Here is a 20,135-nt window from a genome sequence, read left to right on the forward strand (position 1 = left end):
CCAACAATATAAAGATGGTGGAACAGTATGGTTGTCATCACCGGTTTGGAGACCAGCATCTCCAAACCGGAATACCAACCTGACCAAGCTTTTTTAATGCGATGACTGGCATCACCAGGTTGGTTGACCAGCATGACCGGCATCACCAAGCTGGTGGACCAGCATGACTGGCATCACCAGGCTGGTGGACCAGCATGACTGGCATCCCTAGTTTGGTTGGACCAGCATGACTGGCATCACCTAGATGGTTGACAAGAAATAATGGCATCACCTAGCTGGTTGACCAGCATGACTGGCATCACCAAGTTGGTGGACCAACGTGACTGGCATCACCTAGCTGGTTGGCTAGTATAATCAGCAGGGACCAAACTGATGGACCATAATGACCAGCATCACCAAGCTAGTTTACCAAACTGGTGGAACAACATGGTTGCCATCACCAAGCTGATTGATCAGTGTGACCAGCATGCCCAAGCTGTTTTTTTTTTTTACTGCCATGATTGGCATCACCTAGCTGGTTGACAAGCACGTCCGGCAACACCAGGTTGGTGGACCAGTATGACCAGCATCACCAAGTTAGTTGACCAACAATATCAAGGTGGTGGAACAGCATGGTTGTCATCACTAAGCTGGTTTACCAGCATGACCAAGCATGTTTACTGACATGACTGGCATCCATGCTGGTGGACCAGCATGACTGGCATTACCAATTTGGTTGACCATGCAGCATGACCAAGCTTGTTTATTGGGATGACTGGCACCACCTATCTGGTTGAACACCATGACCACCATTACCAAGGTAGGGATCCAGCATGACAATCAAGACCAAACTAGACAACATCTCTAACCAACAATACCAAGCTGCTTGACCAGCATGACCAAGATGACTATGACCAAGCTAGAGTAACCAGCTAGAGTAGAGAATGCCTTTAAAATATAAATGTATGTCTTTAGTATAAACCCCATGTGAAAATATGGTGTTTGTATGGTAACTTAAAATATACACAATTTAAAATGAGCTGTGTTATATTTAGTAGAAATATTGGATTTAGGCACATACTGTAAACCATATTTTATCAATACCAAATAAGATACTTAGAACAATTGATCTGATACAGCAACAATAGACACACCACAATGGACACACCCATGTTGCCATAAAAAAGCCAGCACATCTTCCTCTGAGCCATGCTAACTAAAGCTAGCACAACACATGCTAGCCAGTGTTTCCTGCTGGAAGGCAGGGCTAGCAGCTGCTGGTATTATATGTATATAAAGAAACACTGATCTGGAGAAAAGAGAACAGCAGGAGAGAATGAAAGCAGAGGAGGATAAAGACTCACTGTGGGGGGCTGCTGAAGAGAGGGGTGATGATTCTCTCTCCATTATCAGAGCTGAAGTTCAGCTAGCTGCTCATCCTCACTGCTGCTCTGTTATCTCCTCCTCTTCTATCTTCTGCTGCTGCTGATCTTTCCTCCGTCTGCTTGCTGCAAGCAGGAGAATGGGGACTTGAAATGACATCAGGGCTGCTTGTGGTCTATGTGACAAACACACACTCACACACACACACACACACACACACACATACACACACTCAAACACCTCCCCTGGGAGATGTTGATGGGGCAGTCTGTGCAGGAGTCTGCAGAGGTGGGGAGGGATGGGGGGATATGGGGTTCTAAGGGGGAGGATGAATAATACAGATGAGAAAAATGCAGGCACTGTGGATTACATTCACTTTGAATAGGTGCAGAGGAAAGAATATCTATAACAAAATCAATATTGCAATTATTATGTAATTACATTTAATACAATCTAGATAGCAATCAAGATCTCGGAGAGTGTCACAAAAGCACTTAATTTTTTAGTGGAAGATGAACAAAATATTGCAAGTTATTTTGGAGCTTTATGGAATAACATTACATTATATTTAGCGGATGCTTTTATGCAAAGTAATTTCCAAATAATTAGACACTGTTATGAGGTTTACATCATGTTTCGAAATCATATATATTGAGAATAAATAGACAAAAGTATTAGAACTATTTTTTTTCTGAAATCAGGCATATTGGACACTGAGTGGTCCAGTGATCTAAAGCGCTGGGTGGGTAGATGGCGCTCTCTCCTCACATCACTCCTAGGGTGATGTCCACAGAACAGGGCGTCTGTGAGCTGATGTATCAGAACCGAGCCGCTGCGCTTTCCTCCAAGCACCCTGTGATGCTGCTCGGCAATGCTGCATCAGCAGCAGCTCGAAAAGAAGCGGTGGCTGACTTCACATATATCGGAGGAAGCATGTGTTAGTCTTCACCCTCCTGGTGTGTTGGGGCGTTACTAGTGATAGGGGGAGTCCTAATGAGTGGGTTGCGTAATTGGCAGTGTAAATTGGGGAGAAAAAGGGAAAAATTAGTCAAAAAAAAGAAAGAAATCAGGCATATTAAAGACAGTTTAATTAGCTTTTGTTGGTGTAAATGTCTCTATTGTCCAAGCAAGGCTTTGTACTGCATATTGGAGCATTGCTGTGATGATTTGATTGCATTTACTGAGTAAAGTATTAGTGAGGTCAGGAAAAAAAAATCACAGTATAAAATCTCAAACTTTAAAACAAGCTCATTAAACTATTTTGTTAAAATGATGTACTTTTCCATACACTAAGTACAAAAACGCTAATGAAGAATCAATTCATTATCTTGATATTTTTTTTATTCTTATCTATTTTATTTATATTTTTTATTCTATTTTATATCTTATCTTATATTTATCTATTTTAACAATGCTCTTTGGATGTAAACTGGGCCGTAAGATCACAATTCCGTTGCACCTCATGTACTACATGTGTTGTGAATGACAATAAAGTCTCCCTGAATCCTTGATTTACGTTGTAGTGGAATGCACAAGGACAACAATAAAAGGACACAATATACTGGTCGATACAATACAACTAAGTTTAAAAACAGTAGGAAATGTATATATATATATATATATTATTTAACGTAAAGACTGCCACATTCACAATTTTTACATTTATTTATTTTTCTCTTTATTTTTTTTAGCTTATTTATATTTTACTTTTATGTCTTAAGTTACCTTTATTTATTAATCTTTCTTCTGATTTATTATTTTTATTACATTTGATTTTCTTATGTATAATTATATAATTCCTCTCTTGTTTTTATCTTATTTGTTTTAGATCTTAATTTATAATATCTCATATAGTTCAAGGTTGATTGATTGATTTGAATTAATTTTAAGGAATTGTTAGGATTTACATTTACATTTTATTAAGAGGTTAATATCTGTCAGGCATCAGATCAACATAAAGTGCACTGATACTGTTCTATATTACACCAACCTTATATTCCAACTTGAAAAACACAGAATGAACACAGTGATGAAAGAACAGGCTTTATTAGTTTGTTTGTCAAGAAGTCAGAGACATCTAAACACTCAAATTACCTTGAGTCAGAAAGCCATTACAGCAGCACTAAGTTTGGAATTGGTTGAAATGAGCATGATCAGCATAACAGACTTTTTACTGTTCAGATGTAACAGTTCAACAGATTTACGTGTTTATTTTAACACCAGCTAGCAAGCCATCAAGCTGTCCATGATTGGTCCACATAGCACAACAGGTTTGACCTTTTTGCTCAGTAGAAAAAAAAGAAAAAAACAATACAGGAAGTTGAAATAAGACTAAGTATTTAAATATGCATGTTTTAAACATATTTTAATGACTAACAGTAAGATCAGGCTGATGCGAGCAAGCGCAGAGGATGGCTTGTGTTTATGTATAATCCACCCAACGCCTACTGCTAACCTCAGCTAACACTGGTGCACAGGATGATGCTTTATCTTCAGCTCACAATCCGTTGTAGTTAAAATTGTCTAGACTTTAACAATAATTAAACAACAATCAGCTTCAGCTCTCAAGACTCATCCCATTCACCTCATTGCACTTGCCCTTTATTGACAGTATAGTCCAATAATAAGAATCTTAGTTACAGAAATGTCAGTCAGTGTTACTCTGCGAAGTTAAACTGTGTTAGAATACAGAAGGGGGAAGGGCTAATATTTTTGAGGACTGAATTCTGGGATTTTAAACCCAGATGGGAATTCCAGCTCATGATTTTCCAAAAGTTCTGCATAATTCAATTTTATAATGTAAAGAAAATTATACAGAGTGGTTTGGAATAAAGCTATTCATTCTAGAGAAACTTAGAGACTCAGAGACAATGGTGGTGAAAGTGACCCAGGCCCAAATTGACTACAAAATTAAAACAAAGCATTTTTTATGTCCAAACCAAGAGGAAACCTGTCTTCTATTATTTTTACACATAATGTTGATAAAAATGTGGCAAAACTGTGCCAAATAAAAAAAAATACTTTTCTTTTTAGACTTATTTGCCTTACAATTACCCACATGTACCTCTAACTTTGTGGAGAAAGCCTTCCCAAAACTTGACAAAACAATATCTGACATCAGACAATGCATTCTTAACCTTTTAATGTAATAAAATTGTGTAACATAACTATTGATGTTGGCTTCTTGGAAGTCTGGTTTCTACCACAACCGCTGAGAATAATTCAGACTCTCTCGGAATTCTCTAGAACTGAATTTGAGTTTCTCTAGAGGTGAGCATTTTTCAGACACACCCTGTTTACACCTGGTCACATTATGTGACTAGAATATGGATTAGATCCAGTTAAATGTCAGCTACACGGATTTACATTTAGCAGCTAAACGTGTCTCTGATTAGTCAAACTGAAATTTAATTGCTACATAAGATAGATTATGCATATTTGCTTATTGCACTGCAACTACTAACAAGGGTTTGGTTGAAATGAAAGAAGTTTTGGTTGTTGAATAAGTCTCTGTAAAATGGATGAATTTAATCTGCTATAACGTAGCTCAAAGGAGTCTCAAAGGATGATTGAATTTGTATCTGGTTGGATGTGTTTTTACTTGTATTTTTAAATGCTACAATCTTATCCATATATAATCCAGATCATTTAAACATAAAAAGTGATTAGGGGTACATGAGATCAAAGATAACAAAGCATGGATTCACTCAACAAAATTTTTGTGTTTCCTAAGGCCTTTCAAAGCTGACTTTTAGTTAAATAGCGACTAATATTTAGTTTTTTTTATTGAGTAGAAAATGTTAGTCACTGGGATGACCAAAGTCAATAAAAGTGGTTGTAGTGATTTAATTCTAGAAACAACATACAGGGTTACATTATTCACAACATATTTTGTATTTTCAGCTTTTGTGTAAAAGATTTTAGAGCAATTAAAACTGAGTGGTTTTCTTTACCACCATTATGAACATTTTAGAGTCTGCCTGTTTCTCTGGAGCAAAGCATTTTATACTAAACCACTTTCACAAATTATTTTTATTATTATTATTTTTTTTTTTACAGCTAAACCATTTCATTATGCAGAACGTTTGGAAAACACATTTCATGAAATACACCTTTAGTTTAAATTTCCACTGAAACACAACAACTCACTTGAATCATATGCACACCTCATCATACAATATTTTCCAATAAACCATAAATCATGTATGTGTGTATGTAACAGTGTGTCACATGAGGAAATATAGTAGCTTAAATGTCGATTACTCACCATTAATTTAGATGACCTTACTCGGAATGATTAAAAACAACATATTTAACCAGTTGGCCCAGACTCACCTTGACAGCAGGTATTTTGCTACTGAATACAAGGAAGTTCTATCTAACAAAGTGACAATAGCATATAATAATAGGTGATGATTGGACAATAGGTGATAACAGAAGTCATCTTTGTGAAAATAAGGATGATGAACTGCTTACTGTGACTCAGAGTCTGTTTATATGTGAGGTCAAGGTAAGCCTTTCTGTTTAAAACTCTAGAGCTCAGGTGGCATTTCATAATAACATCATAATAATCATCATCTGGTCCCACTTTTTGGGGGTGGCCGAATATCTGTGTAATTACACATTAATAATCAATACTAAAACAAAAATACTACTAAAAACTAATTTATTACTTCTGTATCGAATCTATGCTAAAGCCAACACATAGCCATGTAACCCAATTGCGCAGCTTACACATATCCTATGGGCAGAAACGTACCCTACACCACAGATTACACTGTAGGGTAGGGTACACACACATCACCAGTTATGTAACAAAGTACACACCACAAGGCACACAGCAGAAGCAGGAGCTGTGATTGGTCTGCTGAACCTTAGCGGTGAAACTGCAAAGCAACACAAGCACACCAAAGCAGAGGTATAAATGAGCACAGCGGTGTGGTTCCTGCACATGCTATGTTGTGAACAAAGCATTTACTCGACACAGAAGCATAAATTGGCTTTGATAAGGCATCAATGTTTAATTCAAGCCTGAACAAAACAGCGCAGCTTTTGTAAATAACTGTTTTTTTGTTTTTTTTAATTAAGTCATTTAAAATTAAGTCATTTTGGAGCACTTCTATTGGTCAAAATTTTGACATAATGTAAAGAATAAAACACCAGATTCACATTATTTAAAAAAAAATAAAAACAGTAAAAATGAAGATCTGTCTAATTGCCACATTTACACAAGTGTGTCTTAATAGCTGTAACATTACATCCACTTCTGTGTGGTTATATATGTAATATGTATACAGCTCTGAAAAAAAAGAAAGACCACTTAAAAATGCTGATTTTTTTTTTAACCAAATTAAAAAACTCTGGAATATAATCAAGAGGAAGCTGGATGATCACAAGCCATCAAACCAAGCTGAACTGCTTGAATTTTTACACCAGGGGTAAAGGCATAAAAGCAGTGTGTAAGACTGGTGGAGGAGAACATGCCAAGACGCATGAAAACTGTCATTAAAAACCAGGGTTATTCCACCAAATACTGATTTCTGAACTCTTAAAACTTTATGAATATGAACTTGTTTTCTTTGCATTATTTTGGTCTGAAAGCTCTGCATCTTTTTTGTTATTTCAGCCATTTCTTATTTTCTGCAAATAAATGCTCTAAATGACAATATTTTTTGTAGGAATTTGGGAGAATTGTTGTTCGTAGTTTATAGAATAAAGCAACAATGTTAACTTTACTCAAACATATACCTATAAATAGCAAAATCAGAGAAACTGATTCAGAAACTAGAGGTCAGAGCTCTATATGTATAAGATAGGGATACGTGTATTAATATAATTTGCTAGACTACCTGTCATATTTACAAAAGCTGCACTACCATAATGCATCTGTAACAGCCAAAAGTAACTAAACATGCATAGTTAATGTGTAATTACACAGCATTTAGTGTTGGTCCTATTTTTTTATTTATTTATTTATTTTTTTAAGTGAGACTTAAAGGAATACTGCAGCATCTTCCAAACCTAATCTTCTGCATCTGTATTGTACCATGGATTACCAATAGAAGAAATTGGGCAGCTGCTGAATTTGATAAATTAACAAGGTGAAAATATAATTATAATTTGAAACTATAACTGTTAAAAAACAGATCTTAAGATGAGATTTGCCTCAAAATTATATACAATTTCCAAAGTCTAGAACAACATGGTTATATTCATTTTCCCTACTCTTCTTTCACGCCACTTGAGTGATGTAAAAAAATCGTTCTGTTTAATAAACAATAATACAGTTTTTTTTAAATAGATAAAAAAAATTGGTTTGAAGAAGTTATTGTAAAAAAAATCTTTACCAACTCAAAGCTTCTCACACGTCTCTTTTACAAAAGTAGCTATTAATAAAAGAAAAACAATGGTTATTTTATGGAATCACTCAAACAACCCTTTAACACCTGTAAACAGTTAACTAATCAACACAAATAAATCTATTTACACTTTAAAAATTATTTCTGTGGTAATCAACTGTACGCAACAAATGCAGAATACAGAGATCATCTAGAAAGCTGCAAAAGTATTCCTTTAAAACTTTATAGTAGTTCATTTTCAGTGGATCACTTAGGGCCCTATGCTTTTGCCTATAAATATGCACATTCATGGAAGTACAGACTTATGTACAGTGGATTTAATGCTACATCGGGTAATGTATCACCACCCTGCTCAGTCGCCCTGGCTCAATATATACAGATTGTTCACATCTTCTTTCGTTCACTTTATAAAGTGTTTCCTTTGATAAGACTTTTTGTAAGACAGCTTGATAGACGTGAATACTCGTGATTTTAAGAGGGGCAGGGGAAGCAACATAAACTCACTCCCTCGAACTGCAGGACAGTGGTTTGTTCTACACTTCTTTAGCCAGTCAGCCCTACAGACCTCCTAGTGTACCAGCTCTGCACTTTCAGACGTCCATGTGTTCTACAGGTAACAGACCATGGCGTTGGGTGCGCTCACAAAGTGCTTACAAGAAAGCAGGCGTAAACATGGTTCAGAAATGCTCAGTCACATTCAAAGACGCCACCTAAACTGGAGAGAAGCAACAATTAGAAACTGCAGTAGATGTACAACCAAGTAACACGTCAACAAAGTCATAATTAAGCTATTAATTACCAGTCAAATAATATGGATGCTCTGTTTTGAAATAAGGCTACAACTTAAGTCTGTCTATAATAAATTTCAGATAAACAGACACAGAGAACATGAGGAAGACACAAGGACCAAAGATACTGTTTTAAGCTTTCATTAAGTGATGTCAAATTGTAAAGTTTATTTTATGACAAAAGAAAAACTGAGTCTTTGAGTGACAACATGGATACATGGGTCTGCAGCTGCATTAATACAGATCTATATGTACATACAAAAACATAAGAGACCACTTACAAAGTGGAGTTTCTTTGATTTTACCACATTAAAAACCTCTGGAATATAATCAAGAGGAAGATGGATGATCACAAGCCATCAAACCAAACTGAACTGCTTGAATTTTTTTCTCCAGGAGTAAAGGCATACAGTTGTTTAAAAGCAGTGTGTAAGACTGGTGGAGGAGAACATGGCAAGAATGTGATTAAAAACCAGGGTTATTCCACCAAATATTGATTTCTGAACTTTATAAATATGAACTTGTTTTTATTGCATTATTTGAGGTCTGAAAGCTCTGCGTCTTTTTTGTTATTTCAGACATTTCTAATTTTCTGCAAATAAATGCTCTAAATGACAAAATGTAATTTGGAATTTGGGGAGAAAAGTGGTCCGTAGTTTATAGAATAAAACAACAATGTTTATTTTACTCAAACATGTACCTATAAATAGCAAAATCAGAGAAACTGATTCAGAAACTAAAGTGGTCCCTTAATTTCTTCCAGAGCTGTATGTGTGCATGTGTGTGCCTGTGTCTTACTCAGAGTGCTCTTGTTTCTGCCTCTATCTTCCTTTCTCCATGCGTGTCAGGTTCTGGAGGGCTAATGGTCTGCCTCACAGCAATCTCTGGACCACCACCATAAATTCCCAATAAATACTGCCATGTCTCCTCAGATATCTGCCCGTAATCAGCTCCTGTATAAAACACACACACACATGCACACACACACAAGCACATGTTGCACACACCAGATGTTTGCAAGACAACAAGCAAAGAGCAAAGAATTTGAGTCAAAATGAATTTTTACCTATAGGTAAATTTAATGGTTTAAACCCACCTTGTTTAAGCTGGACATGACCTCCCTTCATGACTGCGATCTTGCTGTTGTCAATCGGACCTGGCGGCTCTAGAAAGAGAAGAGGAAGGAGAGAAGAAAACAGTAAGACAATGAGAGCGAGATGCTGAGAAATAAAGCATGTGCAGAATAATGTTTACACTGCATCAAAATGAAAGAAATAAGACGTGGGTGGTCTTGGCATACTTTTTTGGTGGTCTCAGAATGTTTGTGTTACAGAACGGGTGTGTGTACACAGAATCTCTGTACGCGAAAGTGTGTCAGAGCAAAACTGTGTGAGAGGGTGAGAGAGGGAGAGAGAGAGAGAGAGAGAGAGAGAGAGAGATCTAACAGGCTGGAGAGAGTGTTTAGAGCTTAGAAAGTATATTTGTTTACAATCCAATTCAGAGATCTAATATTGGAGTGCATCTAAAAACATGGCATTTCAAATCACACACACATAACACCAACACACGCTGATCTCTCTCCAGGGTGTTTCCATTACAGTTTCCCCACCAAAACGTTCTCAGAATATGCTTAACTAATAAACATCATACTGAACGGGTTATGACAATTTTCTTACATCATAATCAGACACTTGTCTAGAGAAATAAATTTGCTAATTAGAATGTATACAGTCTAAGATCTAACTGCTGCATTGGAATTCAAAGATATGTACCCCCATCTCATGTATTTTATGTTAAGCATGCTTCACCCTGCATTCACCACTGTAAACCTTGTCACTTAGTAATTACTAAAAGAAACATACAACTAAAATGTATATAATGGAACTGAAAATATAAACATATATGGACAAGTCTGGATGTATACAGGCTATTAGGGTGTAAAAAGAAATTCCTCTGTAATATTAAATCATGAAGATGTAATCAAATATGGAGTGTTTTGGTGTGAAATGCATTCTAGAGAAACATACCAAGCTTTTTTTTTTTTTTTTTACAGTGGTGGTGATATAGACCAGGCAACTGAAGAATTTAATGCCTCTAAAGGTTTCTTCAAGGAAAGCCATAACATAAAATGGATATAATCAAACTGTCTGAAAAACACCGTTTCCACAGGTTTAAGCATGCAAAAAATAATTTTTAAAGGGTAAATACAGGATGTTATACAGAAAAACAGAACCCAAAAAACTAATTCAAAGGGTAAGTCAACCACAATCACCAATTGTGTTGGACAATATGACTCTATTTAACCCAAATTTAATATTATTGTACCAAATTAGAGCTGCAACGACTAGTTGTCATAATCGACAATGTCAGCTATAATAAATTGTTGATGCGGAATTTAATTGTTGACGCGACGTTAACGTGAGATGGAGCAAATAAACAAGCGTGCGAAAGAGAAAAAAAGGGGTGAGTGAGGAAGACACACACATAGTGACAAAATAGAGGGCATGGCAAAAAATAGACTAATCGACTAATCGAAACATAATTTTCTATTCGTCAGATTATTATGCACTATTGAGCACACATACATACATGCACATTTGCAAATGTTAAAAGCATCATGTTTAAAAGCACAGCAGTGAATTTTCCTTTTTCAGTGTGATAGCAGCTTAAATCATAAAATGTAAGTGTAAAAAAAAATAGTATAAGTTCAAATCGAGCGCCAAATCACGTTCAAACTAAAAACATTATATAAATATAACAGAAGCACAACAATAAAAACATATTGCAAAAGTCCGGTAACACCATTTGGGAAATAACTAACCCAGTTTGAAAAATATCAGCTGCGTAAACATAAAATGTCCTTTTTTTCTTGTGGTCCATTATGCTTTCCATATGCTGAAGAGGCGGGCTGTATGGTGTAAAGGGTTGAGAAGCCCTGCCCTACACCATAGCCTACATTGTAGCTTCTACCACACTATGGCCTATGTGTTGCCTGACGTGCACCTCAGACCAAAGCACTTAAAAGTGTAAATGCTCACAATGACGTAAGCCACTCACAGCACAGGTTACACTGTATACACTGCTCAACTACTTAACACAGAAGAATAAATCAGTCATTAAGGGTCCACAAGTCTCCCTACACTATCTCACAAAACTAACAGCATTTGGAAAGTAAGTGTGGGATTTGAACTTCACGAAAAGAACAGTTAGGCATCATCTTCCGGACTTGTGTTGCAACATGAATATTGGTTTATTTACCATTCATAGCAATATCAACCAGATAACTATACTGGTTTATTACTTCTGCCTGTGTGCTGACGACATATCCGGCTTGCTGTTAGTTGAAAATGACAAATTACCGGTAGTGTGAATGTTTCTATGAACTTTGTACAATCTCAAGTGTGTTCTGCTTTTCAAGAAAATGTTAAAAGTGTTCGTTTACTGCTCGAGGTGCGACTGTCTGCTTCAGAAAATGAGACACCAGACAGTCAAAAGAAAACCACACGGTCTTAGCTTTAACTGCCCAGTGTGGACATGCTGATGGTGGAGGAGGTTGTGTGATAACGTACTTACTACAGAAAACTAAATAAATAAAACATATAAAGAATTAGGTACCGGTGTAAATGGCCACAAGAGTCAATGTTGTAAAAATGCTTGTAAACATTGTAAAAATGCTCTTGTGTCTAAATGGCAGTGATCATGTTTTGCTTAAACTGTTAAATACACTGGCCCACGTTTTCCAGTACTACCAGTATTACTCAATTGCATGTATATCCATAAGTCTTTGTCCCCACCCATATCTGTATTTTAATTAACCCTATTTTTCAGCTTTAAACGTAAGAGATTGCATATACTTTTTAAACAGAAAATACTGTAATAATTACTTTATTTTTGTGTAATCACACAAATTCCTTGCATGAGAGGATTCTAAAAATATCTTGTGCTAACTCTCTGTTGTGCTGAAGTGGAACTTAAATGCAGAACTGAGTAAAAATACTACCTCCACAAAAGTCCTTCAAGTTCTTATTCTACTGTTGTAATCAACCAACTGAGCTCAACCAAATATAAATGGTATGATGCACAGAATCACAACAAAATATATGGTGTTGATCCCCCCAAAATAGTTAACTATACAACTATTTTAACTAATAAATATCTATTAGCACTTAGCAATGTCTTCGTTCACATTCTAGGAACTGTAATAGTAGCAATACAGATATTTTCTGGTAGTATCACAGCTCAAAATGATCTTTATTCAGGATCTATTAATATAAGCTTTAAGAGGATCTGAATAAATAATAAAACATTTATAAGTCACACGAAAGAAGTGAGTGTACATACAAAAAATATAAATGTAAATAGATTTTAAATCAAGCCTGTTGATTGCAAAAAAACTGATTAATAGCATTATTTGCTGTGATTTATTGAAATTACACAGATGTTTTTTACTTAACACAAACATTTAATAATATGTATGGAGTAAAATAAATTAATCAATGTAAGATAATCACCATATAATATATTGAAATATGTTTGTTTAATCGCATGGGTTAATGTGTTATTGTGGCTCAATAGTTTAAATAATAAGATAGATAACATTTTCAATAAATGATGGGCAGCAAAGAATACAAACAAATCTACTCAATGACAAAGATTTCAAATGGAATGGAAATACTATGTTTTTGGCTGCAATTTCATCTGAAAATGAAATATATAAGACACAAGATTTATAACCTAGCATGTTTGCAGTGTAGTAATGTCTTCCTCTACCACTCCTTAGTATAGTGTGTTTGGAGATGCAAGTGCAAGGATGTCTTCTGTAGTTTATAATAAAGATCATGTGTTTTGTTTACAGATAGAATCCACAAAAATTGTAAAGTGCATTTTAATGCTGATACCGTTGTCTTTGCCCTTGACAAAGCTTTCCCATTCGCGGAACCACTGCATGCTGATGCACAGAATAACAGTAGGTGCTTCCTCAGCCTGGAACTCCTTATTCAGCTAGAAAGAGAAATAGAGAGAGAGAGAGAAGGAAATTACTATTTAACAAAATTACAGAATATATTAATTTTCCTTTTATGCTCAGGTTGATGTTCTCACCTTAATAAAGGTGTCTATCTCCATTTTCCTGCGCTTGGCGAGGGCTTCTATCTCCACTTGGCAGATTGCACAAACATAGAGATGATTCACAGCTGGACCACCACCAAACCTGAACCACAAACAGGTTTCTGTCAGATTGTTCATTTGTAAAGAAAAATGGGACATGTTAAGTCTGAAACTGACTTTAAACTACATCCGATTGCAGCCCTACAAAAAAATAATTTGATAAAAAGCTTGGTTTTGGTAAAATCTAAATTTGCCAACACATAATTGCTACAGTGTAGTAGGGGAGCTATATATACATATATATGTTATTTGTTCTTATTTATAATATCATTATTTATTTGCATATATGTATTTGCTGATATAGTTTGTTGTATATAGTAAATGAGTGATTGTAAAAGTTTGGCTGCTTTTTGTTTTCCGTTTAAATCTTTCCTTTTTTGTATGACTTTCTTTTGAGATCTCCTTTTTTCTTTTTTATTTTCTTGTTGTCTTTTCTTTCATTCTTTTTCTCTTTATCCACTGTTACAGGTTACCCCTTTACAAAGGCACGAAAGAGAATTTTAAAGTTTGACTGCAGTGTTTACGCTGCGTCTCACAGCTGAGCCTGATTAGTGCTGACTGCTGATTACCACTGGGGTTTCTATGAATTGGAGTTTTTTTGGCCCAGATCCACCAGCTCTTCCACTGCAGGCTCCAGGCCCTCTGCTGGTGATTGTTGGTACATGCTGCTTTCTTACAATAATCTTGCTTTTGCTCAAATGGCTAAAATATGCTTAGATGGCCTATTCCTTCATGTTTTGTGAAGAAAAAGAGCTGGTTTTATATGCATACTTTCATGATGCCTTAGCTTTTTCCGAAACGAACAACATAACGTGACTGATGCATAGTTTATGTGTTCACACATCAAAATAAAGCTTTCCTTTTCTGGTTCTTAATGCTGTGGATTAGGGCTGGAACGATTAGTCGATATAATCGACAATGTCGACTACAAATTTTATTGTTGACTACAAATTTCATTGTCGACTAATTGTTAATTTGTAACAGTATCGCATTACACAAAGTGCTGGGGACAGAAGAAACTTGGTCTGTGTCTCCAAAAGTGCCCAAACAGAACAGTTTACATATTTATTCACTAAATATCAGTACTCTCCACGTTTAAACAACATGTGGAAATTTAAATGCCTTTTAAATCTTAGGTTTATTTTCTCTGCTGTTTTTAGAGATGGAGGACATGGCAGAAATAATCGTTGACTATCGAAAAAATGATCATCAGATTAGTCGACTACCAAAATAATCATTAGTTGCAGCCCTACTGTGGATAGCACATTAACATCACAGACCACTAGATAGCCATTGTGATGGCATCAGAAATTGGCTGATAAATCATCGATTAGCTCAATCTTATCTCAATTTTGTCTGTAGACCAACAATTTAGGTAAACTTTAAAGCACTGGACAACTCACCTGTTGTAAAGATATTCCCACACGTTCTGAGGCAGGATCACGACCAGATCGTCCACATAGTGATACTTAGTTGGAGGAATTCCTGTAAAGCATGGTGTGAGCTTGTGTGAGCATTTTGTCAATAACATTTACATAATTTACATAAGTCTTCCAAATTGTAATTTCTGATATATGAATAATTAAGATAAGGTTAATATAAGCAAATGAGGTTAAGTTACTTAATTAGGTAATTTGTACAAACAAAAATGGCATTTAGTATCAAACAACGAGTATATAACCGCAATTGTGAGAGCAAGTAAAGGAGGACATCAAGCCTACTGTTACAGGTTATAGCTAAAATATTCAACACCCTTCATGTAAAAAAAAGCTGAGATATGTTTGGCTGTGATGATAACAGATGTGGTACCTCCATGCTGACAGAGGAAGGTATGGTTGGTGATGGGTCCTGGCTCAGTAAAGGTGTTGAACTTGTTGAGCCATTCTCTAGAGATGTAAAACTGCAGGAGACTGGGTTCCTTCAGGTTAGCAAGAGCCACGACCTTCTGCCTCTCTCTCACTGACTCCTCACTGCTCTTCCTGATAGAGAGGGAGAAGAGAGAGATAGACATAATTATACTCTATAAAAAAGAGGTCACTGTCTCGGACATGATCCAGTGGCCTACAGAACTGCTTACTCTAGATGAATAGATTTCTTAATTAATGTTTAAAAAAATCTAAATTACTCTTAAATTACTGCAAGAATAAGGGGTTGCTCAAAACCCTGTAATCAGAAACAAACATCTTACTTACCGGTAGAAGAGCACATAGGCCTCAGCATTCTGCACCACAGTCTCGTGCACCTCCGTCACATACTGGTCATCAAACTCATACCACTGCCCGTTAATGACGTTCTGACAATACGCTATATAGTGTCCACCTAAGAGAGTGAAAAAAATACAATCCATTACAGATCCAAGCCAAACTCACTACATGTCAGAAGTTTGGGGACACACAGAGTTTTAGTTTTTAAGCTATCACACATATTGGGCAATTTTTTGGGGCCATGTGGACTCTTTCTCTTGCGTAAAACATCTACATCTACCTGCAATTCCAGAATGATAAAGGTTATAAACGATTTTTTTTTTAAATCATTTGGTTTTGTTCTTACTATAGGAGACCCATTTTTTCCTTCTTGCCTTTTTGGTCTCTTTGTTTGCCTTTTCAATACTTGGTTCTTCGTAAGTAAGCTTTATCTATAAAGCACCTTTCTAGAGCACCTCACAAAGTGCTTTACAGACAGAAATAAAATACCTAATACATACATATACATATATACCTACATATACACATGTACATACATACATACAGTGAGTCCAAGAAGTATTTGATCCCTTGCTGATTTTCTTCGTTGGCCCACTAATAAAGACATGATCATTCTATACTTTTAATGGTAGATGTATTCTTACATGGAGAGACAGAATATTAAAAAGAAAATCCAGAAAATAAATCTAAGGAATATATATTAATGGATTTGTATTTCATGGAGTGAAATAAGTATTTGATCCCTTAGTATTCATTAGCAGTTCTGGCTTTTACAGACCAGTTAGACACTCCCAATCAACTTGTTACCTGACCTGAAGCCACCTGTTCTCACTAATCACTTGTGTGAAAAACACCTGTCCACAGAATCAGACAGATCACACAGATTTCAAGTCTCCAACATGGGTAAAACCAAAGAGCTGTCACAGGACCTCAGAGTCAGAATTGTTGACCTTCACAAAGCTGGAATGGGCTACAAAAAGATTAGTAAGGTGTTGGATGTGAAAGTAACAACTATTGGTGCAATTATCAGAAAGTTTAAAGAGTATAACATGACAATCAACAGACCTCGGCCTGGTGCTCCAAAGAAGATTTCGCCTCGTGGGGTGGCAATGATGCTGAGAACGGTCAGAAATCGTCCTGCAACCACTCGGCAGGAGTTAGCAAATGACCTGAAGGCAGCTGGGACCACAGTTTGCAAGGAAACAATTGGCAACACTTTGCGCAACAATGGATTCACATCCTGCAGTGCCCGAAAGGTACCCCTGCTGAAGAGAGCACATGTGGAGGCGCGCCTCAAGTATGCCAATGATCATTTGAAAGATGAACCAAGTTATTGGGAGAAGGTTTTGTGGTCAGACGAGACCAAAATTGAACTTTTTGGCCTCAACTCCACCCGCCATGTGTGGAGGAAGAAAAATGCTGCCTATGACCCCAAGAACACTGTGCCCACCGTCAAGCATGGAGGTGGAAGCATAATGTTTTGGGGGTGTTTCTCTGCCAAGGGTACAGGGCTACTTCACCGCATCACTGGGAAGATGGATGGAGCCATGTACCGCACAATCCTGAGGGACAACCTCCTCCCCTCTGCCAGGGATCTGAAAATGGGCCGTGGTTGGGTCTTCCAACATGATGACGACCCTAAACATACAGCAAAGGATTGGCTCAAGAAAAATCACATTAAGGTCATGGAGTGGCCCAGCCAGTCGCCAGACCTCAATCCGATCGAAAATCTATGGAGGGAGCTGAAGGTCAGAGTTGCCAAGCGACAGCCCACCAACCTTCATGATTTAGAGAGGATCTGCAAAGAAGAGTGGGCCAAAATTCCCCCTGGTGTGTGTGCTAAACTTGTGGTTAACTACAACAAACGTCTCACCGCTGTGCTTGCAAACAAAGGCTTTGCCACTAAGTATTGAGTGTGTTTGGCAAGAGGGATCAAATACTTATTTTCCTCATTGAAATACAAATTAATTAAAATATATTCTTTAAAATTATATTCTGGATTTTTGTCTTGATATTCTGTCTCTCCATGTTAGAATATATCTACCATTAAAAGTGCAGAAGGATAGTGTCTTTATTAGTGGGCAAACAAAGAAAATCAGCAAAGGATCAAATACTTCTTGGACTCACTGTACATGTACACATACACATATGCACATATACATATATACACATACATAAACATGCATACACATACATATAATAAATAAATACAATTAAATGAATAAAAGTAATCTAAAACACAAAAGAACAAACCAAAATATCAAGTAAAAGAACAAATAAAAGAAGCAAATAATCAAGGTTCATGCCTTACTAAAAGCAAGAGAATAAAAATGGGTCTTTAAACATGAACCGAAGCTGAGAGTCTGATGTCAGTGGGGAGATCATTCCACAGTCTGGGAGCGTAAGCGACAAAAGCCCGGTCACCCTTTAACTTTACAAGGTAGGGTGGCTTATTACTTCTTGTTGTATGGTTATGCATTCATACCATGCAAATTATGAGTGTACTTACATTATATATACCAAGTTCTTTAAAAACTCAATAAACAAAGCTCTAAAAAAATAAATAAATGAATAAATAAATAAACAAGAAAAAATAATCTTAGTGCTACAAAACATTCCTAAACTTATTTCAACCTAATGTATCTTCTTGTACCAACTATTTACAGACAGTGCACCTGAATTCTCTACCAAATACAAATACATACCAGTGGCCTCTAAATACTGCTGTTGTGCAGTATACTGTGCTAGTGTTGCAAAAATTCAGACATAATTACGAATACTGATACTTAACATTTTAGCACAATACTTGTTTCCCCACAGTACCCATGGTATACACATTAAAAACAATTTTCTGCTTGGCCTTTTTTTGGACAGCCCAGGCTTTAATAATGTCCTGCTATTAAGGAGGTGTTGTTTATTATGCTAAAATAGTAAACGTTAATTGGTGCTTTAAAATAATCTGCAGTTTGGTTATTCAGAAAAGTCAATTTTACTTATTTTAGGTATTGAAAAGGTTTTCTAAACTACTGTATTTTACATAATTTCTAATAAGTGTTACTTTTTACTCTAGTACATTCAATCATAACAGACATTTCTTTAGGTTATTTTTACATTCTGTCTAAAATGTTTTAGTTGAATATTTGTGTATCCGATGTGAAAAGTTGCACTTTTACTGCAACACTACTCTCAGGACTTTCCTTAAAAGGCTTTTTGTAGCGGCCAGGCATTTAAATTTAATGAGACTTTTTTATTAATACTATTTTTTTTTAATACTCTATTTATTTTACTTATTTTTTATTATTTTATATTACAGCTGTATTGTTATTGTATTACAGAATGAGCTACCCATAAAATAAACTCAGTTTGTTATATAAATTACACTGCTGTAAAACACTGAGATGGTTAAATGATGGGCAAATAATAGCAGTTAGCAGCCGGAGGTGTAATTTTGTCCTGAGCTGTAATGATATAAACATTATGACTGAAGATGCTGACTCACTGCCGGCGGTGCCGTGGTGGCAGATGACGGACAGCAGGTCATACGTGGTGATCTGAGATGGGCTCTCTTTTGCCTGGAAAGGTTTTAGGTCCAAACCCTCCAGTGGAAAAGAGACATGGCTGCTGATCTTAAAGGAGTACATCACCTCGTGCCGGAAGCGCTTCAGGTGAATACACAAAATCTGTAGGACAAAATAAAAAGATAAGCTTGTTCTGAAAAGAGAACACTTGATCCTAAGCTACAGACTACAAATACAGACAAAGCCAGGCTGACTCTTACAGGTAAATGCATATAAAGTATGAAAGGAGATGCTTGCCTCTGGTAGCCTTAGGACTTTACAATACTTGACACCATTTCGCAACCTGTGAAGCAGAAAAATACAGTTTTTATTACTTTTACTTTAAGTAATACAATAATTACAAGTACTTTCTTAATTTTACATAGGAATTTTAGGAACAATACAGCCAAAGTTTGTATTTTTAATAAAAATCGAGGAGCTTACTTTTTGCATCGTTCACAGCTATACATGTTATCCCCTAAAACAGAAAATTAAAATACACAAAAACAATAAACAATTTTGCTACGAATTTTGAAACAAAAACTTGAAGTTCTAACAATTTTCACAGCGAAATTCTGTTTGACATTTTCTGTTTCACCTTTCAGTTCATCTGCAGCAAAGAAGGCAGCGAGGCAGTCCTCCAGTGTCACCATGGGACCCCAAAACCAGCTGGGGATACAGGACACCACAAATCTGGGA

The 20,135-nt window shown here is 36.2% G+C and overlaps 1 protein-coding gene across 2 annotated transcripts in view; it reads right to left on the minus strand.

Moving 5' to 3' along the window:
• Window positions 1–3,392: 3,392 nt before the first annotated feature.
• The window catches only part of usp20 (ubiquitin specific peptidase 20), a 32,624-nt gene continuing 15,881 nt past the window's right edge, over window positions 3,393–20,135 (minus strand). The window contains exons 14-25 of one of the 2 annotated variants that reach the window (XM_022667648.2): window positions 20,035–20,129; window positions 19,881–19,914; window positions 19,695–19,740; window positions 19,379–19,559; window positions 15,868–15,994; window positions 15,485–15,654; window positions 15,079–15,160; window positions 13,610–13,718; window positions 13,408–13,510; window positions 9,606–9,674; window positions 9,308–9,462; window positions 3,393–8,431 (exon numbers count right to left, since the gene is read on the minus strand). In XM_022667648.2, coding sequence (XP_022523369.2) covers window positions 9,308–9,462; window positions 9,606–9,674; window positions 13,408–13,510; window positions 13,610–13,718; window positions 15,079–15,160; window positions 15,485–15,654; window positions 15,868–15,994; window positions 19,379–19,559; window positions 19,695–19,740; window positions 19,881–19,914; window positions 20,035–20,129 — 1,171 coding nt within the window. In that variant the 3' untranslated portion in view covers window positions 3,393–8,431. Of the gene's footprint in view, window positions 8,437–9,307; window positions 9,463–9,605; window positions 9,675–13,407; window positions 13,511–13,609; window positions 13,719–15,078; window positions 15,161–15,484; window positions 15,655–15,867; window positions 15,995–19,378; window positions 19,560–19,694; window positions 19,741–19,880; window positions 19,915–20,034; window positions 20,130–20,135 lie in introns of both variants that reach the window. The other variant, XM_022667649.2, reaches the window with a different exon arrangement.

This window comes from Astyanax mexicanus, chromosome 1 (assembly GCF_023375975.1).
Source record: "Astyanax mexicanus isolate ESR-SI-001 chromosome 1, AstMex3_surface, whole genome shotgun sequence".
In the NCBI taxonomy this organism is placed as follows: domain Eukaryota; kingdom Metazoa; phylum Chordata; class Actinopteri; order Characiformes; family Acestrorhamphidae; genus Astyanax; species Astyanax mexicanus.